Source organism: Canis lupus, chromosome 4 (genome assembly GCF_048164855.1).
Source record: "Canis lupus baileyi chromosome 4, mCanLup2.hap1, whole genome shotgun sequence".
NCBI classification, from domain to species: Eukaryota; Metazoa; Chordata; class Mammalia; order Carnivora; family Canidae; genus Canis; species Canis lupus.
Genome location: NC_132841.1, coordinates 61,178,613 through 61,203,301, shown reverse-complemented (window position 1 = coordinate 61,203,301; position 24,689 = coordinate 61,178,613). Strand labels below are relative to the sequence as shown.

The following is a 24,689-nucleotide window of genomic DNA, read 5'->3' as shown; positions in this document are numbered from 1 at the left end:
TCATTTAAAGGCCTAAGAAGTTTCAAGGGAGGAGAGAGGTTGGTGCTAGAACCTATGTCAGTATGAGAAGTAAGAGGTATTTAAAAATACCTAAGGGGAGCCTGGGTGGCTCAGTCAGTTAAGCGTCTGCCTTCAACTCAGGTCAAAATCCCAGGGTTCTGGGATTGGATCCTGTGTCGGGCTCCCTCCTCTGTGGGGAGTCTGCTTCTCCCTTTGCCTTTGCCCCTCTCTCGGTCTCTCATGCATAAAATAAAAATAAAATCTTAAAAAGTTTTAGCTAAAAAGTAGGGAGTTAAAAAAACAAACAAACAAACCCACAGTGGTTCAGGGCCATTTAGCGTCGGGCAGATTTCACTGTAGAGGGCAGAGCTTCCCTGATGATGCCACTGTATGAGAGCAGGGAACACTAGCTCAGGACTCTAATAAAAACCCACATCACGAAGGAACAAAAAAATCTCAGAGGTAAAGGGATGCACACATTCTACCTTAAAATGTTAAAACTGGGGCGCCTGGGTGGTTCAGTCAGTTAAGCGTCCAACTCTTGATTTCGGCTCAGATCATGATCTTCGGGTTCTGAGAGTGAGTCTTGTGTAGGGCTCTGCACTCATCAGGGAGTCTGCTTATTCTTCCTCCTCTACTTCTCTGTCTCCCCTCTCCCCTCCCCCTTACAAATGAATAAATAAAATCTGAGTAAAAGAATATTAAAACTAGGGCAGCCCGGGTGGCTTAGCAGATTAGTGCCGCCTTCAGCCCAGGGTGTGATCCTGGAGACCCGGGTTCGAGTCCCACGTCAGGCTCCCTGGGTGGAGCCTGTTTCTCCCTCTGCCTCTCTCTCTCTCTGTCTCTCATGAATAAATAAATAAAATCTAAAAAAAAGAAAAAGATTGTTAAAACTAGTTAAGTCTATTTATACACAGCAGGCATATATCACTCAGAAACCATCTTGATTCAGCATTTATTACAATGTTTGTGGATATCCTTTTGTTGGGACACCAGCTGGCTCAGTGGTTAAGCCTCTGCCTTCAGCCCAGGGCGTGACCCTGGAGACCCGGGATCGAGTCCCACGTCGGGCTCCCTGCATGGAGCCTGCTTCTCCCTCTGCCTGTGTCTCTGCCTCTATCTGTGTGTGTCTCTCATGAATAAATAAACAAAATCTTAAAAGATACATACTTTGTTTCTCTCTCTAAATTTGAAGTAGGAAACACATCTCATTTGTATTTCTGGTCCCACCATAGTACATTTTTACCAAAGGAGGAAGGCTAATGAAATTCAGTAATATACTGATTTAAAGACTTGACCCATTTGCACCCAGATAAGTCCCTTGTATCTATGCCAGGCTCAGTGCCAGACACTTGCGTATAGAATTCCTATTTGTTTTTCTAAACAATCCGGAAAACAGAAAAAGCCACGGTGTTTATTGTTTGTTTAAGTTCAAATACGGAAGAAATCGAGGAAAGGAACGGACACGGGAAGGGGATGTCATTCTCACTTAGAGGAGTAAGGTGACGTGAAGGCGGGCGTTAAGATGAACAGTATATAACTATGATGAGGTCTTGTTGCTTTTTCTTCCCAGAGCCCTAACTCGAGACACGTGGTGTGAGACGTGGAATGGCACAGCTAGAACTCTGATAAGCTGCCAAGATAAGCTGAAACCTATGAGACCAAAGCATAGTGGGGAAAGCGGGAAGACCAGCTTCGGCCTCGAGGAAGGAATAGGAAGCCCCCCCCCCCCCCCCAAAAAAAAAAAAAAAGTAAAAAAAGTCTTCTTTTAGCTAAACGAAACGAATTCTGGCAAAGTCCCTACTGGAACGCAGTCCTTTGACTCCAAAAGCTTACCCAAGGCCGCCCAACACCTGCGAAGCGAGCACCTGCCTCCCCAGCGTCAGACTCCAGGCGCTTCCGGCGCGCCGACGCCCTCCCGGAAACAGGGACGGGCCCCACCCGCCCCCACTCCCCCCGCCCCCATCAAACCGCCACGCTCAACATGGCTGCCGTGACTCGAAGCCTGCGTCCCACACCCAACATGGACACCGGGAGCGAGCCCAGCCCCGGAAGGCAACCCTCCGGAAATGCCCGAGCGGCGGCGGAAGCGGAAGCGCCGCGGCGGTGGGGGCCGCGGGAAGTGTCGGTCGCGCTTCTCCCACCCTCTCAACCACAATAACAGACAGAGGGCCGGCTTAGGTGAGGTGGCGGCCGAGTGGGCCCGGGGACCAGCGGCAGGCCGCAGAGCCGTGGGTGTAGGTGTGTGTGTGGGCGGCGGGGACGGCGGGGGCGGGGAGGAGGCCGTCTGGGGGCTCCCGGGCTCCCGGGCTCCCGACAGCCTGGACTCTCGGTCTCTGGCCCCTTTCGGGCCTCGATCTGCCGGGAGAGCAGAGATTGGGTGTGTGGGTGTTGGCCTTGTAGGCCCTGGTTGCGGGGTTTGCTTACCTCGTCCAGACCTGGCCGAAGATTCTAGCATATAGAATCCTCTCTGGGTTTAGGTTTCCCCAGAATGGGGGCGGGGTGGGGGGTTGGCCTGGGCAATTCATGGGACACCCTCCCACCCGGGGCGCCACGAATTCTACAGTGTTAACGCTGTCAGTGTTTAAGCCGATATGTTGAGGAAGATCTGTAGTCAGCGTGCTGAGGGGATGTCCCTTGGCAAGACGCAGGGAATACAGCTTTGAGAGGCGGCCAGGCCTGGGTTCAGGAGCCTCAAGTTCTAGTCTTACCTTGCCACCGACTCCCTGTGTGACCTTGCCCAGGTCCATTACCTTCTGCTATAGCACACCTTGCGTATCTGTAAAATGAAAGTGTTGGTTGCCTCTGATGCTTCTCCTAGCTCTGAAAATCAGATTACCAGCTCCCGTTAAAGGAGTCTTTCCTTAGAGACAGACCTGAAAAGCTTGTCTTCTCTGCCTCCTGGATAGCTAGGAATTGACTGATAAGAGATGTCTACGTGTTTCTTTCCAGGCCCCAAACTGGCCAAGGGCAGCTGGGTACTTAGGAAGGTTCTTGTGCAGGGAGAAACTCTGTCCTGACGACTTTGTTTTATGAATCCATGCCAGCAGTGTAAAAACACACCTGTGTGAGTAATGGGAGACCTCTCTCTCTTTTATTTTTTTGTCCTAGAGCTGCTGTTAACTAGCTGGCACTTTGGGCAAATTCCTTTGGGCTCTCTGGACTTGGGATTTCTCAGCTAGCAAATGAGAGCGTTGGATTAGGTCACTGGTTCTTAATCCTCTTTCCCATACCCTGAGCACAATTGAAGAATAAAATAATGGCTCTATAAGGCCCTGGTTTTCAGGGTGAGAGAAGGGGTGGGATGTGGAAAGCTACATGTTGTGTAGTCCTATAGATTGAAAAAAAATGTGCTTGTAATTTTTAACTTCTGACAGTTAACTGGTTTAGGTGACCCCTGAGGTTCCTTTTGTCTTTTTAAAAATTGCAGTGCTGTGATTCTTATGTTCTCCTAGGGTAAGGAATATAGGTTGTGGGTGTGTGTGTGTTTATTTATTTTTGTAAGATTTTATTTTTAGGTAATCTATACCCAACATGGGGCTCAAACTTAGAACCCCGAAATGAAGAGTCTCATGCCCTACTGACTAAGCCAACCAGACACCCCTTGTGTCTGTGTTCGTTTAAATGAATATGTGCCTGCAGGTAACACACTTTAGTGAAGAGGATACTAAGACATAGCAAAAGAGAAAAAGGGAAAACGAGGTTTCAGCAAGGTAAAGTGACGTAGTAAAATAAAATTGGTCTTGTCTTGGAGTTTGAGACCTGTATCCTTGCTTCAGCACTCATAGTTTCTGACTTGTGTCTTTGGACAAGCCGGCATACCTCTCTGAGCCTCACTTTTCCTTATCCGGAAGATGAAGGGTTGGACCAGGTGGTTCCTAGACCCATTTAGCACTAGAATTCTGTGTGTTTGTTTTCTATTTGAGCAGTTTGGTAGATGTGGTATGGCACTTCTTTAGGCAAGAAGGGCTATCCTAGGTAGTAGATATAATAGATCTATGATGTTAGGAATGGGGTCAAATGAAGTGACATACAAGATTATTTAGATATGAATGAGCTGAAACCAATAGAAACTAAAAAAAGGCATCAGAACCTGAAGGGCAGGGAAACCCTTGACCAGATAGATGATTGAGGACATTGGGGAATTTTAAATGGGAGAAAGGTATTTTTGGTGAGGGTAATAAAAGGTAATTTAAATTATAGTAATGGAAGTGATGGAGTTAAAAGAAACTGGTGTTAGAATCGATCTGCTATCTGAGACAGTAAGTTTCATGGAATGAAACAATTTGTCACCACCTAGCACTTAGTAGGCAGTCAGTGATAGAGAAGATAGATGGATGGACAGGTAACAGCAATCCAGAAAAGAAGTTTCTCCATAGAATTGTAATTAATTTGATACAGAATAGAGGAGTTGGTTCAGAATTATGAAAATTTTATGGAAGAAGAGATCTTTAAGTTTTATGGTTAGTTGTAAGATAGTTGGTTTATCTCTGCCCTGTAAAATGTGTTAATAAGAGATAAACATGGACCCAGGAAGGCCTGGTGTGATCTGAGGAAAGGATTAATTAGTTGAATAAGTCAGGGATGGTGGAAGATGTTGGCAAGATGGTAGTGGTATAGGAAGATTTTTAGTTGTGACGTTTAGGGAGTAGAGGAATGGATTTATATGGGATTTTTATAGATATTAGCAATTGTCAGAATTGTGAATAGTAATAAAATCTCTACAGTGGAAATAGAGGATTAAAAGGAAAAGAACTTGATTTTGCAAGCAAGGAAATGTTAGTGCTCCCCTGCAAGAGGTAGAGATAGCCTGAGAGTTAGGGATTAAAAGATAGGAATGAATTTGGGGGCAAACAGAATGAACTGAATTAGTAGAGGATGCATAGTTCTGTTTGAGAAGAGAGGAGATTTGAATTGGCTGGATGGAAGGAGAAGAGCATACCTAAGAGAAATTGTATTACAGAAGGACTCCTGGCTTAATACAGACAACTCAGGCTTACTGCTTAGAATGTACTTGCAAACTGGGATGAAAAAAGATGCTTCCAGTGGCTAAGGCCTGCTAAACAGACAGCCACCAAAAGACTACAGGATATCCCAAACTGCTAAAAGCTGTTGTGTGGGACTCTAAATGACATGGACCACAAACCCTAATTTGTGAAGGAGGGTGTGGTCAGCAGCAGGTCTGTCAGAGCATCCAGAAGCCCATCTCAGAGCACTGGGGCATAGCTCTGGAATGCAGAGAGACAGCCTAGGTGCAGAGCCTGACTTGATGATAGGGTGTGTAGTGTAGGCCAAGAAGTCTGAATGACACTTAACACATGCCCTGGGGCAAGTGACTTATCCTCTCTGGTTCTGTTTGTCTATCAGAAAATTGAGGGAGCTGGTGTTAGGTAGGGACCTCTGAGTGAGCTTTGATGTCTGTGAAGGCCCTGAAATTGTGTATGAAATTCATTGTGCATGAATCTGGGTATGTTTTATTTTCCTTTTGGGGAGAAGATGTGCAGCTTTCACCATAGCCTCAGATGGGTTTGTGACCCACAAAAATTAAGAGCTGTGTGACTAGGTAGTCTCCAAGGGCCCTTTCAGCTTTTGATATTCTGGGATTCTATGCTTCTGTCAGAATGACTTTTTTGAGGTTTAGAGTCTGAGTCTTCAGAACTTGCCAACCCTAGAAATACCTAGTGCTACAAAATATATTCTTCATGTATTTATACTCACTTGTTATTTATCCTCACCTCTCCCTTACCCTCTGTGACTCCTTTGCTAGGCCCACTTCAGTGCTTCATCTTTACCTACTGTTGATTTTTCCTCCTTTGCTCTTTTTCTTCTAAGCTACTTGTGCGTGGCACCTTCCCTGCCTTGTTGAGTTTCTCAAGGGCAAATGGTGATATGCTGGGATAGGGGTAGGAAAAAAAAACAAGATATGGAAGGGTACTTTTCTATTCTCACTTGCTTTTTATCCCTCATCCTATTAAAAGAAAAGCAATTAAGAGAGAGAGTGCACAGACAAGAGAGACACTGTCATCACTTGGATTTTGCTTGCCTTGCATGGTGTTTTCTTCTCATACAGCAATGCTAGGCCCCTGTTATACTCAGCATAGCCTGGCTAGGTATTTCACTTCAGTGAAGATGAAGCCAACCTTAGTTGTCCTTTATAGAGTTTGAGTGATGGTAGGGGCACATAAATAAATCCTTTAACAAGGAAGTTTTTTATCTCCTGGATATTTCTAGGACACCTGCCTGGAGGAGGAAAAGACCACTGTCTTTCCCCTGGCTGTGGGTCCTGACCTTTTAAGTCCTTAGATATAGGATGAAGATCTTACCTTTTACCCTAGTGTACATCTCCACAAATTCCCCACCAGAGGCTTAAAGCACAGAAGTTACTACTCCACCTGCTGCCAGCTACATGAAGAAGTTTTCAATTCTAGGCATCATATGGGGAGAAAAATTGTGTGTGTGTGTGTGTCTAATTTCACCTAAAATTTTGTTAGGCCCTTTGGTAGTTTGTGTTAATGCATACTGCAAGTTAAATAGGTTTTTGTGGGCTTGGTAAGAATGTTCTTTGCATAATGTTATATAAAGTCATATATGTGAGTAAATATCTTTTCTGAGTTCTAAGCAAGTGAACTTTAATAAACCCAATAATATTTAAGGTATAGTCTGTTTTCTGTTTGGTTTAAAAATTCAAGTATCAGTTGTACACCGGGGCTACTAGATCTGATTTCCACAAAAATGACTTGCAAAATAATAAGGAACACCAAAAGGTGGAATCATAAGATGAGAGTGTAAATTGTTAGTGGTGTAGATTTGCTGAGGAGACAGGGAGAAAGACTAAGAAAGATTTTTACTTACAGGATGAAAGTCAAGAACATGGTATTCATGAAAGGTTAGAGTTGTCAAGATTCTTAAAAGTAAAGCATGTGCTAAAATATGATAGCTGAAGAATTCATTCATGGTTGAACAGTCTTGTTGAGGCATTTGTAGACACAGGTAGCTGTTTGTTTTGTGTTTCTTGATTGGATTAAGATCTGATTGCATTTTTGCCTGGGTTATAAGCTTGTTGCTGAGATCTTTGAGTGCTGTAGTAGCAAACAGGGTCCTCAGAGGACAATGAGATGGTTCCTAGCAGCTTTGAAGCTAGTGGATGCATCTAGAATAATGGACAGACTGATGGATGTTCACACATTAGATATTTGAGGGTTTATTATGAGCAGACTTGTTTTTACCTAGAGGCAGGAGATTGAGATTCTTTCCCTTACGCTGGCTGAAATGTGGCCAAAATGTTCTTTTTCCTCTTCCTCTTCCTCTTCCTTTTCCTTTTCCTTTTCCTTTTCCTTTTCCTTTTCCTTTTCCTTTTCCTTTTCCTTTTCCTTTCTGATTTTATTTAGGGACCCCTGAGTGGCTCAGCAGTTTAGCACTTGCCTCGGGCCCAGGGCATGATCCTAGAGTCCTAGGATCGAGTCCCACATCAGGCTTCCTGCATGGAGCCTGCTTCTCCCTCTGCCTGTGTCTCTGCCCCACCCCCTTCAATCTTTAAAAAAAAATAAAGATTTTATTTATTTATTCATGAGAGACTCAGAGACACAAGCGGAGGGAGAAACAGGCTCCCTGTGAGGAGCCTGATGTGGGACTCAATTCTAGGATCCTAGGATCACAATGTGAGCCAAAGGCAGACACTCAACCACTGAGAGCCACCCAGGTGCCCAACTACACAAATTTCTATAGGAGAAGCATAATGTTAGTCTCACAGGGAGTTCAAAAGAGATGAGAAGCTGTTTTCACAAAGGACTTAAGTTTTAAACTAGATTTTGAAAACAGATTAGTGGTGTTATAGGCAAAAAAGGGAAGAAAAGAACATTCTAGTCAGAGTTAATAGCTTATTATGAATGAAAGATCACTGTTTGCCTGGGGGAACTGAGGATATTGGTGCGGCAGGAGTGAGCGTCTAGAAGGAGTCTTAAGGATTGAAAGATGAGATGGGGAAGGTGCGATGAGATGAGATTGGGAAGATTTTATCCTGTAGAAACTAGGATTCCTTGTAGGCTGTTTGTTTGTTTGTTTAGATTTGTTTTATAAATTTTCTAATAATGAGGAAGAGTATGAAAAGTAAAAGTCTCTTGGCTACTTTCCTAAACCCCTGTTCTCCCCAGAGGTAGCCACTATTAGTATTTTGTTGTGGACCTTTCTAGAAATGTCCCATGCAAACACATGCATATTCCTTTTTCCCTTATGCAAATGAGGTAATACCTTTGACATAATCTACATCTTGCTTTTTTTCACTTAATATGCAATCAAAGGACTGATTTGAAAAGATTTTTCTGGTTTTAGTGTGCAATACAGTATGGTAAACAGTTATTCAGCAAATTACTTATTGTGGGCCTATTGTGTAGTAGGCTTTGTTCCAGGCCCTGGGAAGCTATTGTAGTCACCTCCCTGAGATTGATAGAGGCCTGAAAGCCTGCAGGAGTGGATGCAGGAGCAATATTGTGGCAAGATTGGTAAGAAGAGCCAATCAGATGACTGGGAAATGAGTGATCACAACATGTTGAGGTTTATGTCACGATTTCTAATTTGAGCATCTGGTAAACTAGAGTAGAGAAAGCATGTGTGTGAATAGGAGAGGGTAGTTGTGGTTGTGGAGAGAGTTCATTTTGGACATAATATTTTTGAAGGAAGTTCAAGATACTCTGATGAAGGTTTCTGAGAGGCAGAGGAAGCAAAGGTCAGAACTCAGGAGAGATAGGAGCTAGAAGTGGATTTCTTTTTTTAAAGTGTATTTGTAGTAGCAGTAGTGGAAGCCCATAGACTGAGTTGCCCCAGGCAGAAGAGGATTCTAGGGTGAATTGGCAAAGGAGACTGAGGAGTGGTCCTAGAGGAATGAAGAGGACCAAGAGAATATCACTTTGGGGTCTCATGTTGTGAGGTTTCAAAGAAAGAGTGGTTTAGCAGTACCCATACTACAGATGGGTCAAATGGGGAAGCATTGAAGAGAGCCTACTGGATTTCATGATGAGGAGGTTAGAATAACCATAGAGCAGTTGCGGGAGCTTATAAGATGGAAAGATTCATTTTCCTGGGAGAACGCAGTGAATAGGGAAAGGTAGGCAGTGATAGAAACAGATGAGTATATTTATAACTTTTTGTGGGAAGTTCTTAGTACAAATTTTTATTTCTCCCAAGGTCTGTTAACCAAAATGGGATGGACAGCATACATATAAGCTTTTAAGAAGGTAAAAGAGATGTCACAAATTTGGTACAAGGTAGCTCATGCAGTTAGTTACTCTTTGCTGAATCCCTTAGGTCTGTACTAGGTGCCTGTTGATAACTAATCAACATACAATTGTAGAAAGGTATTTCTTTGGTTTCCTAGGCCATAGCTGAAGAGATAACAAATTAGATGGGGGATTAGAGGTAGGTGTAGAGGGGTGTGTGTGTGTGTGTGTGTATGTATGTATGTATGTATGTATGTGTGTGTGGGTAATGCAGGGAGAAGCAGGCATCCTGCTACCTGCATATTTGTCCTTTTTCCCTTATGCAAATGAGGTAATGCCTTTGACAATTTACATCTTGCTTTTTTCACTTAATATACAATCAAAGGGCTGGTTTAAAAAGATTTTTCTGGTTTCATTGTGCAGTATGGTATGGTAAACAGTTATTCAGCAAATTACTTACTAAGAGAGGTTACAAGTGAGGGAAGAGAGAGAAGAGACCAGAACACATACAGGCACAGGAAATCTGACGATTCACTTAGACATGTAGTTTGCTTCCCTTTATGGATAAAGCAGAGGATCCCCAAGAACTCCACAGACTTCCGTAGTCCCTGAGGAGAGGTATCACAGAATATAATGGATATTCATACTGATAACCTGAGGTCATGAAGAAAAGGTTAAGCTTTTATTGAGTCCACTTTGTAGGAAAATAGAAGCATGTACTCCACTTTACAAAGTTTTTATAGTAAAGGCTTGTAATTAGGAAAAAGGAAAAGATGGTACATGAAATGGAGCAAATACTATTCTAGAGATGTACTGATTTGGAACTGCACTCCTGTGCATCACTGCAGAATTATGAAATTTAAGCTCTGATCAAGAGTTCTCTGCGTTTGAGTCCAGCTCATTTTTGAGAATTTTACCAGTGATAGTTGATAATGTTATTTAACGGACAGTGTTTTTACAGGATTCCCTCTTAACCTGATCAACAAAATAAAACAAAACCCTCTGGGTGTTTGCTCATCTGACTTTTAATTCTCCTTCTGCCCTCCTTCCCTTCCTTTTTCTCCCTCCTCCCCTCTCTTCCTTCATCACCAAAGCTTATTTTAAAAACAGACAAAACAAAAAACAAAAAACAAAACAAAACAAAAAAAAAACAGACAAAACATACATTTGACACAAAAGTGAAGTAACCTTTGCTACTTAATGTTTACGGGAGAGGGAAAAGGGTGGTTTTATTCTCTATCTGAAATTGTATATAAATAGTATTTAGTTTTTGAGTGGGAAGTCTAATTTTTATCAGATTTATAAAGGGGTCTGGGTAGGGTCTAATCCCCTCACTTTAAAGGTAGGAAAATAAAGAATTTAAAGGGTGACTCAAGTTCATAGAAGTAGTTTGGCAGATACAGGACTGGAATTCAACGTTCCTCTTCTGCCTTTGTGTGAGGGGCAGACCTAGAATCAAGAGTTCCAGAACTGGAAGGGGTTTTGTTAACCTAGTTTAACCATCTCTTACCTTACAGGTGAAGAGATTGGTGCTTGGGGAAATTGGGTGAATTAGCTAGGAAGAAACAGAATATAAAATAGAATACAAAACTCCTGATTTCTTGGGTTGTTTTTGTTTTTGTTTTTTTTCTCATTCTAAGTAATGCATTTTTATATTCTCTACTGCTCTTCAGAAAAAGATATTCTGTGCATTCTTGGTAACGTTTTTATTAATTTGAAGGTGGTTTGTACTTTTCTTATAAAATAAACATTGTTTACGAAACTAGGTTTTCTGGGAATAACTTCTGAGTCTTAAGTTGATGTGCTTTAGTCTACTCTAGTCTCTGCTTGTTTTCAGCGGCTTTGAATTCAAGTAATCAAGAGGGAAGATTTGCTCTTTGATACTGGAGATAACACAGCAATGGGTCCACGAAAGAAAAGTGTTAAAACGTGTCTCATGAATAATGAAATTGCTGAGGAAACAATATCCGATGAAACAAAGGACTATATGAATCAACTTTCACATGAAGTGCTCTGCCATATTTTTAGGTAAGATTTTGTGTGGTTGACTTTTACCCCCCTAGAATGTGTAATAAGTAGGAGCAAATGCTAGAGCTGCACTGTCTAGTATGGTAGTCACTAGCTACCTGTGGCATTTAAATTCAAGTGAAATGAAAGTGAGAATCCAGTTCCCCAATTACACAAGCTTATATGACCTGTGGCTACTGTGTAGGACAGCACAAACAGTGAAGATAGAGAATACTACTTTCGTTGCAGTAAGCACTATTGGATATTCATTCTCTAGACTGCATTAACATTCCAGGCTTCTTGGAACTCTTATTGACTGATTTGTTGACTTTTGTTATTACAGTACCATGTGTGTACAACATAAGGCAGTGTTTCTGACTTTTTTGACTACAACCCACAGTGGGAAACATTTTCTTCATATGCACATATATGTAAGTGATTGCAATCAAAGTTTCGTGAAATAATACCATACCCATTGTTACTATATGCAACACACACATTAAAGTTGTTCTGTGGTAAAGCTCCTCTCAGAGTCTTTTTTTAAATTATATTTTTGCCCAGACTACATTATAAACAACAGTCAGAGAAAAACCAAAACAAAGAACAACAAAACCCTGCCACTTCCAGTTTCCCCTGCTTTCTTCTTTCAGTCATTATCCATTCAAATAAACAGCCCTAACACACTTTGTCTCTGGAGTTAGAGACCTGACTTGGAAATCATGAGTCTCATTTACTTGCCTTGGACAGTGATTGATAACGATGGTATTGTAAGGATTCGATGAAATAATGGTTTTAAAGCACTCAACACACTGCATAGCATAAATGCTTGGTGAGCCTTAGTGGTTAGGATTTTTCATATTGCTCCGTGATCTTCATAATTACCATTTTAGTCACTAAAATGACTAGACCACTAGACCAAGACACGATAATTAACTTTGCCCTTGTCTTACATCGGGATTGTCGTCAGTTTTTGTCTTAAACAATTGCAATGAACTTTTCCAAGCATTTGGATTTTCTGTTATTTTATTTACCTAGGGGAAATTTCCATATATGAAGTTCTTAGAAATGTTTTGCATTTTTTAAATTATTACATATTTGCAGATAAAGAAGTTTTAAAATAGAGATAGCAGAGCTACTTTAGGGAACCATGGGCACTTTATTTTTCTTTTCCAACATAAGTTTGGAGTAGTCCTTCTACAGTTTGTTGTTGTATGACACAGCATAGTTTTGTCAGTTCAGTTCTGTCTGGCAATAGGAAACCCAAAATAACAGAATTTTTTTTAACATAAAGTGGTACTGAAGTTCATTTGGCAGAAAAAAGTCTCAAAATCTTTCAGAAAGTTTTTTCAGAAAAAGAGTCTTAATCCTACCAGATGTTCAAATACATTCTAAAATACACAATAAATGAGGATTTGGTCCTGGGAAAATTAAGCAGATAGTTGGGTAAAACAGTTGTTATATGTCGGCTCTATATGGGGATTCAAATGTATGTCGGGATCTAGCTTATGATAAACTTGGTATTCACATCAGTGAGGAAAAGCTGAGTGAATTACTCAGTGATGATGTCATAACCCAAGAACCATTTGGAGAAAGGAATAAAAGCATGTTCTTATCTGTCATTATCTGATACCAAATTCTAAATGCATCAATGAGTTAAACCCTTAAAGCTGTTAAAATCTTGAAAGAGGGACGCCTGGGTGGCTCAGTGGTTGAGCATCTGCCTTTGGCTCAGGGCAAGATTCTGGAATCCTGGGATCAAGTCCTGCATTGGAGCCTGCTTCTCCCTCTGCCTATGTCTCTGCCTCTCTCTCTGTCTCTCTTGAATAAATAAATAAAATCCTTAAAAAAAAAATTCTGGAAGCATAGGTAAAATCCTAAATGCATCACTTTGTTAAACCCGTAAAGCAGTTAAAAAATCCTGGAATAGCATCTGCCTGTGGCTCAGGGCAGGATTCTGGAATCCTGGGATCAAGTCCTGCATTAGGAGCCTGCTTCTCCCTCTGCCTGTGTCTCTGCCTCTCTCTCTGTCTCTTATGAATAAATAAATAAAATCTTAAAAAAAAAGCCCTGGAAGAAAGCATAGGTAAAATTGTTTCTAGGGATGTGTGTTAGATATTTGTTGAATAATGGGAGGACATATTATGAACAAATTGGACCATATTTTAAGTTGAGAGTGGATATGATAACATTTTGCAGTTCAATATTCAAATGGAAGGAGTGGCATCAAGTGTTAACATCTTTTTAAAAATGTACTTGAAATGCCTCCTGCTCTTCAATTATGTATCTATGAAGAAAAAATACAATTCTTTTTCTGAGGGCAAATATGTATGATAATCATGTGATTACTGATCTATTTGTACTTTAAAAGGGTATAAAATTTACTCAGGCATATGGAAAAAATACTTTAGTGTATAACTTGATTCAGAAAACAAATTCAGTATTTCCCATTGTTTATAAAATGTGTAGTCATAATTTCTGAAAATTATCCTATTTATATCTGAGTTAAGTAAAGTGCAAATTAAGTTAGCAATAATGCTTTTTTTTGTGGAAAATTATATTTGATTTTATCTCTTTAAATAGTTTGAAGGGGAAGAGACAGGGTCCAGAGGTTGACAGAAATGGAGCAGAGAAATGCTCAGCAGGCATACTTGGACTTTTCTTTTAGAATTAGCCTAATTTTTAGGAATTAGAGTCAGACCCAACTGTTGACATTCCCTACTCTTCCTTCATCTTTCCTAGCTGTTGACTTTTTGCAGGTTAACTTTTTTGAGCTGATTTCACTACTTGTAAAATAGCACCTGCTATATCAGTGAGGGTTCTAGTAGGAAACAAGATACATATACTTGGCTGGAATTTGAAGATCATTTAATGAAAGACTATTTAGAGAGGTTTAAATAGGGTTAAGGGAGCCAATAAGAAGTGCCAAAGAGTTCAGCTTTGAGACTAGGAATAACAGGAATAACAGAAAGCCTTAGCTTGTGGTATGTGTTGGCCAAAATCAACTGATAGATGGGTAGGGAACACAGAGAAAGAAAGAAAAAGGATTGGGGAGGGCAAATAAAGAACAACCTACTTGGTATAGTTGTGAAACAGTGACTACAGTACAGTGTCTGTAACACAATGTGAGCTCAAAAAAGGGCAGTTTTTGCCTTTTTAAAAAAATAATCTAAGAATGCATGGAGGGGGTGTTCAGGAAGAGAGATGAGATTTTCTGATCTTTCAAAATATATATTGCTATTATTGGAAACAACAAAAGTAGAGGTTAGTTGAAAAGTTTCAGGAAGGAAGAGATAACAGGGAAGTTGGAAAAGAGGAAATTGTACTTGGACGAGGTGTTCTCACTTAATGCTTATACAATACTTGTATGTGATCTGAAAGATAAAAAGATCTAGGAAAAAAATGCATGCTATAAACTTGGTATAGATGTTTGTTGATGGAGAAAATAGATTCTGGGTGTTGAGTGAAGAGAGGAATTTTTTTAGCTACTACAGGAGATGAATTCTGTAAAAGCTATAAAATTATATTGGCCGTGTTCAAACTAATTCTCTCTGAACTTTTTCATATTACCTTAACATCAGGGTATGATACGCACTGAGATCTTTTTCTTTTCTTTTTTTTTTTCCCCTTTGAGATTTTCTTTGTAAAAACTTAAAAGGAGTAGGCAGGTTTTTGCAAACCACTCTATGAAGGGAGCTCAGTAGTTTATTTGGATGCTTGAGTATTGCTGACTCATCGGTTTTTAATGAAAGCTTTACGTGTATGTTAATCTTAAAACCCTGCAAATATTGCTAAGGTCTTATTTCATTGACAGGGTAGGAGCATGGAAGAAGAAAAAAAAAACCTGTTGGTGAGAGGAAGTACTTACCCACTTGATAAATATGAGTTTCTTTCTCTCACAAAGGTACCTCCCTCTGCAGGATATCATGTGTATGGAATGTCTTTCCAGGAAGCTAAAAGAAGCAGTGACCCTATATCTGAGAGTGGTGAGGGTTGTGGATCTCTGTGCAGGGCGGTGGTGGGAATACATGCCAAGTGGTAAGTGGATCTAGCCTGTAAGGTACCCTGGAGCCCTATTGGAACCTAATAATTAATATTCCCATCAAACATCACTTGTCTTAAGATAGGCAATCTAAGTCACTTCGTTGGTAGGGAGGCAGAATTTTATCTAAATTACTTGATTGGTTTGGGTTGATAAAATATGTTTTGCCTGAGGCTTTACTGGCTTATTTCCTTAAGGAACTATGTCATATGTCAGCCTGTTCCACAAATGTATGATTGGAGAACTCTATATATATCTATTATATTTGACAAAGTGTCCTTTGTTCTATGATGCAGGTTTTCATAGTTTCCCTGTACCCTTTAATGGCATCTTCTGGTTAAACAAATATTAATCAATTTCTGTAAAGCTGCTCTAGCAGCCCACAGAAATTGCACTTCTTGAGCTTTCGTTTCTTTAGCACTTTTGGAAGGCCGATACAAGGTCTTAGAGATTCTTAAATAAGACATTGGCCTTAGGTGAAGAATTCAGAGTTAGTGGCCTAACCACACAAATGGACCTTAGGTAAAGAGACCAGAAAAGAAAGTTCGTGACTTTCATTAAGGAGAGCACACCTGAAAGAAAAGAATTAGAATTAAGGACCAATCAAGGCTTCTTTTCAGTTAATACCAGTCTATTAACTAGTGCCTTTTAGTTACTGTCATGTAGCAATTTTGAATGTCTTGTTTAACCACTTTTTATCAGCGTTATCCAGATCCTGATATTTTGAAAATGTGATGAGGTTGGGATGAGGGAGCCTTGACAGAAGTGAAGTGGAACAGGATAGTCTGTCTGCAATACGGGAATATTTTACAGTTTGGGGTGCTATATCCTTTTGAAAGGGTCATCAGTCAACTGGTAACTCTTACCAGTTGGCCAGAATTAGTTATCAGTATATATACTTTTTTGTGAAGAACATTGCAGAGACCTGAGGCTAAAGCTCAGCTTGGTGAGAGGCAAACTCAGTTGTCTTCAAATACTTCAAAGAAAACATCCTAAGGGAAAAGGGCTCCTTTTATTCCAGAGAATGATCATATATAGCAAGAAAGAAAAAAGAATGAGGGCAGTGTGAAAATGACCATCATTCCACAGATGAGATTTGCCTTTTTTTTTTTTTTTTTTTTTTTTTTTTTTGAGATTTGCCTTAACAGAGGTTAGACCAGCAGGAATTCTGGTGTTGGGATTAATGCACTGTATAAAGAGGCAGAATTGCAGAGCTCCCATGTGATGCAGTCATAGCCTTAACACATCTGCCCCTTATCAAATTAGAGAAGAATCTGTCTGCACATTGCTGACTTCTCTCAGATGGTGATAAATACCTATGAGCCCAAAGCTTCTCATCCCTACAGTGAATATAAAAGAGGATTGAAGCAAATAGTCTCTAACCTAGAATAAGATCTCATTAACTGTGATTACTAATGCCACTCTGGCAGTAGTTTAAACCTGGAGTTTAAAACCAGATTCTCTATGTAATAATGATAACTAAAGTTTTTATGTAGTACTTTATGGTTTACATATGTGATCTCTTTGGATTCTCACACAGTCTCAGTAGAGAAGGTGAAACTTTATCCATTTTTTGAACTTTATCCATTTTTTGATGAGAGGCAACATGTAGCATATGACAAAAGAAGTGAACATTGGCAGTGGTCACACTTGGTTTTGAACTCTGGCTCTCCCACTCCATAGCTTTTAAATTCTTTCAAGTTCATTTTTTAGGTTCATAAGTGGGGTAATTACCTTTTTCATTGGGTTGTAAGAATAGATGAGAAAACAGAATTGTTATCCCATTGAATGACTCAGTAGTGAAGATTACTCTACAAGATGATAATAAGAACTCTTCATATAATCAGACCAAGTGATTTTTTTTTTATTTTTATTTTTTAGACCAAGTGATTTTTGAGGTCTCTTCTTACTTTTTAGTTTTGTGATTCTAAAGTTAACACAATCATCTGGACTGGCCCTGTGTAAATAGAACAACTTTTAGTATGTAAGATAGTGATGTGGGGCTTCATTTACATTCTTGAGAGTTAATATTTTTTTATTTGTCGTTAGCAGACAATTGGATTTCTCATAGCCTCCATTAAAGACAAAATACCCAGATAATAAAGTATCAACTATATGAAACTTGTCTCCCTGCTTAACCTCACCAGATCCCCTGCTATGAAAGTAACTGCCTGTCTATTTCTGTCTGGTGGATGGAACGCAGTTGGCCTCCCAGATAAATAGCTTTCTGTCAGCTCAGCATCTTTTCAGTTTGGCTCATTTATGTTCTCTTCGCTAACTTGCATCTGTCTTTTTCAGAAGAATGAACTCTCTGAAATGTCCAGGGAGTGATAGTTAAACACAGGATAGGGTAATTATTAGGAAACAGACTAAGAGAACCTAGTTTGCGATGGGGTTTATATTAGAACTGTGAGCTTCCTGAAGGTGAGGATCACATCTCCCTCCTTGTTTAGTTGTGTGCTCTGCAGAGCCCTAGAGGTTCAGAAGAGACTGGTGCTGATCAAGTAGGTGGTCCTTCCTAACCCACCAATACAGTAATAGGTGCAAGTTACCTGGTTAGACGTGTGCTCCCTTAGTCAAAGATTTCTGTACCTTAAAAGCAGCAGCAAAAAAGCCATCATAAATTAAAAGCCTCAGCTCTATAAAATATTAATTCAGAATAAATGGGGTTTCTGAAATGTTTCCTCTTTTACTAAAGGAGTATATTTTCTGTTTCGCCATTTGTTCAGCCATAGTGTTAGTCTTATAAAACTTGAAAAAGAAAACCTTTTGTTGTTGTTAAACTTTTAAAAAATTACAAGTGCCTAGTAAATTTTCATGCACACAAAGGTGAACTTGCCTCTAAATGCTTCTGAATTTCTCAGGCTTCACAGATTCCAGTTTTCTAACACTATTGAAGAAGATGCCAGATGTTGAACAACTCTATGGCCTTCACCCTAGATACCTTGAGAGGCGAAGGGTACGGGGCCATGAGGCTTTTAGCATTCCAGGCGTTCTGGAAGCTTTGCAGGCATGCCCAAACTTAGTGGTGAGTGTACCTGGTTGAACATTTGATATCAACTGGTTGATGAAATAATAAAGAATGAAAGAACATGCTCACTTAACATGCAGGTTTCATTCATAACAAATTTTTAAGTTCCACTGCGTATTTAGCATCTTATGATACAGAAATAGAAGCTTTGGATGCTAAATTAATAGCTTTTCTTATGCTTGCTTGGCATTATTTTCTAGGGTGTGGAAACTTCTCACTTGGAATTAGTAGAATCTATTTGGACATATATGCCACATGTTCATATTTTGGGGAAATTTCGTAATCGTAACGGAGCATTTCCAATTCCTCCTGAAAATAAACTGAAAATTCCTATAGGAGCCAAAATTCAAACTTTACATTTAGTTGGTGAGTACATGTTTCTTGGGTCACTTGTGACTCCTTGAAATATCATATGACTGAATATTCACTGAAAGGAAATAATGAGAATTTTATAAATGACTGTTGCAATTGATGATGGCCAAAGAAGTGCTTGTGAGACATGTATACAAATTTCGATTTCCCATTAAGGAGTCCTAGATGGGGATAGGGGGGTTAGAGAAATACTGCCTCACAACTAGTCTGTTCCGTTTGAAGACTGTTTGGGTAGTTTTGAAAGTTGTTAGGTTTTGGGATTGTTTTGTTTTGTTCTGTTTCAGTGAGCCAGACTCTTGCCCTTCTCTGCCCTTTTGGTCCTGGTTCTACCCTTCAGAAGAGAGTTCTCCAATGCAGCTTTCTGTGATGATGGAAACATCATGTGTTTGTACTATCCCATATGGCTCCCACAGCAGCTGGTGAAATAGAGGAACTGAATTTTTATCTTAGGTTCATTTATCCAGCAGCCACATGCAGCTAGTGGCTACTTGATTACACAGCTCAGCTCTAGAATATCGAGGAAGAAAAACTCAGATAGCTTAGTTTACTTGGTATCTTCTCCAACAGAAAATTCCTCTATGTCCCACCCAAAGCCAATGAAAAACTTCTACTACTTCTCTTTTTCCCTGAGAAATGTGAAATGGGGGTGCTCTTTTTGCAGAGGCACTTTATTTGCAGTGATTGCGGTGTACATTCTCCATCGAAATAGTCTATGAAATTATATCCCAGTAATTTCCACCTAAGTAAATAATAAGGGCAGATATTTTCTCAAATTTCATTTGCCACCTTTGGCTCACATTATTGAAAGGTTTTCAGGAGGAATCCTTTTACTGTCATCTGATTTTTAATATTTATTTATTAATATTTTACTTAAAGTATACCTGTTGAGTATCTGCTCTGTTGTAAGCATTATTCTGGGCACTGGTGATGGTCTTAAGAATCAGAAATTTCTGAAACCAGGTCTGGTGGTGGGGAGTACAGCAGGGACGGTAAGGAGTAGGTCTGAAATAGGGTGTATATGCACAATTCTGGCTGAAGACGAACGCTCTCTAGTAGCCTTTTATTTACAAGATCAAGGATTGATTCTGATTAGGCATTTGGATATCTAGTTTGAGAATGGGTTTTTAGATAATAAAGGAATTCTGTAATATCTGATGTTTATAACACGAGCTCTATAAAGTCAGTGTTTTTCTATCTTTATATTTCCCATGATTCATGTCATTGTTCATTGCGGATACAAGTAGTTGGTAAAGTTTGTGGAAATACATTAATTCATTTGATTAATTCAATAGTTTAACACTGTGATGGTGTTATAAACGTGGATAGCAAATTAGTGCACATGCTGGGAACACTGATCATTGTGTCCTTTGTTCATAGAATTGATTTGAGGCAAAATGTGGATTGGCTATAGGATAGAGCTGTGTTGTCTGGTGGATCTGTCTCACTCTTGATACTCTGAGTTTCCTAATCAGAATTACCACCATTATGGTAGATGCTAAATGTACCTTTGTGAATTCTGCATCTTGAATCTTAGTCTATACTCATTGCCTCTGCCTTTTCTTCCTTTGGTCTTACCAATTTTACTTCCCATCTGCTGCCATACAGGGTGTATGTGTAGTTCAAGGCTAATGGTAACTGCTTTTTGGGAAGGAGCGGGTTAAGGAGTGATCCTTATAGTGGGAGCATCCTGCAGAATTCAGCTTATAAAGAACCAGTCTTGAAGGTACTCCAGCTTTGCTCTCTCTAGTTGCCCTTGCTGGCAGGGCTTCTACCAACTTCAATTTGAAGTTATATTAAACTGATTTTGCCAACTACTTCTTGTTAAATGTCATCACACTGGGTCCTTGGGATTTCTCTCAATTTGTGTCACTTCCTTGGCTTTTCATGAAGCTGTGGTATTTAACTGTTGGCCAAGTTCCCTGATCTGCTTCCTTCCATTTAGAACTTATAGGTTACCTATCTTATTTTTTCTCCTGTGTCTCCTGGTTTTTCCTTCCACTATACATCCCCTTTCTCCCAGACAGGGTCTCTCCTAAAGTTAAGTCACTTACAGATTGGAAGGATAAAATACTATCATCACTTTGAAATACTAAAATAAATGATGGGTTCTTACTTTCTTGGAGTCATGCTGACGGGCTTCTACCGCATGTTTATAAATCCTTAAGGTTCACTCATTTGTAGAAACAACTTTAATCTCTGTCTCTGGAAGCCAGCTAGCTTGCTTTTGTCCTGAGAAATTTAGCTTTCTCACTTATGGGACAGTGGGCATTGGTAGTTAAATAGTACTTTTGTGTATTCTTTCCATATAATTTTGTTTTCAGTAACCTGTTTTATTTTATATCTCCTTGGTGTATGTTATCTTGGAAGAGTTGTAGAGTTATGAGAAAGATTCATGTGTGTAAAATGCAGGAATACTTTTAAAATCCCACCTCTATATGCCTTTTCTAAAGAAACAACAAAGTAGAGTGTTTATGGTTTGCTTAAATTGTTCTTTATAAGCCTGTTTCAGATAAGCCAAACTTGAAAGACCTTAATTAGATAATTTGTTCTGGTGAAAATATCCATGAAGGGTAAATTGTCAACCTGAAAAGTAGACTGTTGCACTTATGCAGAATACAGAGTTTTTCGTGATTTTTGTTTTTTGGTATATGTTTTTAGGGGTGAATGTTCCTGAAATTCCTTGTATACCAATGCTAAGGCATCTTTATATGAAGTGGGTAAGACTTACTAAACCACAGCCGTTCAAAGACTTTCTATGCATCAGTTTACGAACTTTCGTCATGAGGAACTGTGCAGGTAATGGTACATAGTTATGGTGGAATTATACATATGCTGTTCTAAAAATATCCAAAAGCAAACTTTAATAGCTATGCTTATAAATGGAATTATGTTACGTTATTATTATTTATGTTTGGTAATTTATTCACCTTGTGGAAATAAATGTACTTTTGTTTTAAAGTCCATAGACATGGGATTAGTGGGGGGAAAAAGCATCACAGTATCTCTACATATATTTTATAGACAGTTTTTACTTTCTGCAGGATTGTTACACTAGATCTCTGATTTCTTTGTCTCTGGTCTTCTAATCCTGCATGTAAATAGTAGGGAGACGTAATCTCATAAAGCAAAAAGCGCTGCTTTTATGGTATTGCTTTTCTGTTCAGAAACTTTCAGTGTCTGTTGCCCTAGATTGTCAGATGGGAACTATTCTGTTTAAAGTTCTGAATAGCTGGGGCCCCTGTCGATGTCTTTATTTCTGACTCTTTAGCAATATGTACCTTCTTATATTGTGAGGCCCCCTCTCCAGCTCTACCAGCCTTCACCTCAGTGTTTGTCTTTACACTATATTATTGTTTTCTTGTCCTGAGGTACACACTTCCTTCCTTCCTCTTCTTTTTTTTCTTTTTTATATGTTACAAACAGACCCTGTTTTTGTAGTTGGTATGTTATGCCTTTGTATTCTTAGAATTACAGTTTTATCTCCATGTCATTTGCAAGGTCTATGATAAGACTACTATGTTGTGATCTTCCACAATACCTCATAAAACACTGCTTGTAGAGAGGTATTTATGATCCTGCTATTTATTGAAGTGAAGAGACATTTTTTAAAAAAAGATTTTATTTATTCATGACAGAGAGAGAGAGAGAGAGAGAGAGGCAGAAACACAGGCAGGAGAAGCAGGCTTCATGCAAAGAGCCCAATGTGGGATTCGATCCCGAGAGTCCGGGATCACGCCCTGAGCCGAAGGCAGACGCCCAACCACTGAGCCACCCAGGCGTCCTGAAGGGACAAAGTTTTAACTAAGTTTTCTCCCCTTAGTTATTTTGAGCTCAAAACTATTGAGACTTCAAAGGATTTACAGAAAATACTAAGTATCTCTCCAGTGTAAACTGAAAAATCCTTATGCTGAATAAATACATGGTTAACAAGCTAATATTTTCATTTCTAAGAAGTGTAAATTATAGAGAGTCAACTACTTGGCTGTCAATTTTACACAGAATTTATAAGTTAATTCATTTCAGATGCTGGTTTGAAAATTCATCTTTAAAGCAATTTTCATTGTTCCATTAAAGTATTTTTACCCCCTCAGGACCTACAAACTCCTTGAAGTATGTCCCTTTAGTAACAGGATTAGCCTCTGCCCGAAACTTGGAACATTTGGAAATGGTTCGAGTTCCTTTCCTTGGAGGTCTTATCCAGCACGTAGTTGAAGACAGTTGGAGATCAGGTATTCATTTTTCTTTAGTTACTGAATACTTTTTAAATCAGTTTTTAAAGTTATTACACTTTTATTTAGCTTCTCTTGTGAGTCTTTTTAAAAGAAAATGCATATTAGTAATTGCCCTTTCTCCCTGGTGCCTTTGATAGAGAATAAATAACCATGAGCATGGACTAGTGTTCATTTTCTTTTATGCAATGCTAAACCTTCTCAAAATAAATAGAGTGTTAAAGCATGTTTTCTGGATTGTTAATCCTTATTACTTAGTTAATCATGCATCTATTATACTTGGAATTTTTCTAAGAAATATTAGCAGGGATTTCTAATGTCCATTGGTGATAAGAGATGTTTTTTGACTTGGACATCTTGGGCCTACAAAAGAACTCGGGCATTAGTAATGATAATGTCTAACATTTGTCTGATTCTTTAAGGTATATCAAGTGCTTTCATATTTATCACTCGAGTTAGATCCATCTCAGAGATGGCTTTCGAAAGGAAAATATATTTTACTCTCTAGGTCCTTTAATTATATTTTAAATAATGATATGTGACAATGTGTTCCATGTTAAACATTTTGTTGCAACAAAAATACCACAAGATTAAATAAGCATTTAATTAAGAATGATTCTGCCTTACATTTTACTTAAGGAGTCAGCATACTGTACACAGAAGTTAATTCCAGATGAGTCAGAGACCCAAATTTTGTGAAAAACAAAAAGTTTGTAAAAAAAAAAAAAACATAGAAGAACGTCTTTCTGACCTTGGTTAGGCAAAGATTTATTAAACAGGATACCAAAAAGCACTTACTATAAAGAAAAAATTGATAAACTATTATATTAAAAGATTTTTCCATTCATCAAAAGGTATGATTAAAAGTGAAAAGCCAGGTTTTGGAGTGGGAGACTATTTGCAATACAGATAATCAGATGAAGAACTTATATCTAGAGTATATGAAATATTTCTAAAATTAATGAGAAAAAGCAGACAACCCAATAGAAAGAAAAAACAAGGATACAACCTAAATAGAAAAGACTTCACAAAAGGGGATAACCAAATGGCCAATAAACATGAAGAAATGATAGATGTCATTAGTCTTTAGGGGAATGCAAAATAAAAACCACAGTGTGATACGCAAGCACTAAGATAACTATACCTAAGCATGACCAATAGGAAAGAGACAAAGTATTGGCCAGGATGTAGAGCAATGGGGCTTCCATACACTGCTGGGAGTAAGTCTAAGTTGATATAATCACTTGAAATATTGTTTGGTAGTATCTGCTGAAGTTGACTTTATGCATATCACTAGTTGCCTTCCTGGCTTTAAACCCAACAGAAATGTATACGTATGTTCAGCAGGAGACATACCCCAAATTGTTCATAGTAGCACTGTTCATAATAGCCTCCAAATGGGAACAACCCAGATGCCTATCAACAACAGCATGGATAATTTAAATGTGACAAAAATGTAAGGGAATATTACACAGCAATGAGGATGAATTAACTACCATTATATGCAACAATCTGGATGAATCTCCTAAACAAAACTTTTAGTAAAAGAAAGACAGTAATTTTATTCATGAAAGTTTAAAGTCAATCTTGTGAAAATTCTTTGAGCTATATACATTAATAATTTGCATACTGTTTTTGCTGTGTATTTACAAGTTTCACAAACAAAAATAGTTGAAGTTAAAGGAGTTGTGGTCTTTTTCCCCATGGTAGATTGTAGCTTCAAACTTTGGCTTAAAAATGCCAGGATCCCTCTTTACAGTTCCCTTATGAACTTCTAGCTTTCTGAAAATTCTTTCTTA

At 39.0% G+C, this 24,689-nt stretch overlaps 2 protein-coding genes across 13 annotated transcripts in view; one reads left to right on the top strand and one right to left on the bottom strand.

The window, feature by feature from the left end:
* Positions 1–1,923, bottom strand: part of LOC140632512 (sperm-associated acrosin inhibitor-like) — a 124,278-nt gene extending 122,355 nt beyond the window's left edge. The window contains exon 1 of the mRNA XM_072824611.1: positions 1,837–1,923. The gene's annotated coding sequence lies outside the window, so the exon portion shown is untranslated. The remainder of the gene's footprint in view (positions 1–1,836) is intronic.
* Positions 1,924–2,055: 132 nt separating this feature from the next.
* The window catches only part of FBXO38 (F-box protein 38), a 56,186-nt gene continuing 33,552 nt past the window's right edge, over positions 2,056–24,689 (top strand). For 6 of the 12 annotated variants that reach the window (XM_072824605.1, XM_072824604.1, XM_072824607.1 and 3 more), the window contains exons 1-7: positions 2,056–2,181; positions 11,050–11,240; positions 15,121–15,254; positions 18,123–18,286; positions 18,490–18,655; positions 21,320–21,457; positions 22,753–22,890. In XM_072824605.1, the coding sequence (XP_072680706.1) occupies positions 11,113–11,240; positions 15,121–15,254; positions 18,123–18,286; positions 18,490–18,655; positions 21,320–21,457; positions 22,753–22,890 (868 nt within the window). In that variant the 5' untranslated portion in view covers positions 2,056–2,181; positions 11,050–11,112. Of the gene's footprint in view, positions 2,242–2,952; positions 3,068–11,049; positions 11,241–11,562; positions 11,651–15,120; positions 15,255–18,122; positions 18,287–18,489; positions 18,656–21,319; positions 21,458–22,752; positions 22,891–24,689 lie in introns of all 12 variants that reach the window. The other 6 variants (XM_072824600.1, XM_072824603.1, XM_072824601.1 and 3 more) reach the window with 6 other exon arrangements.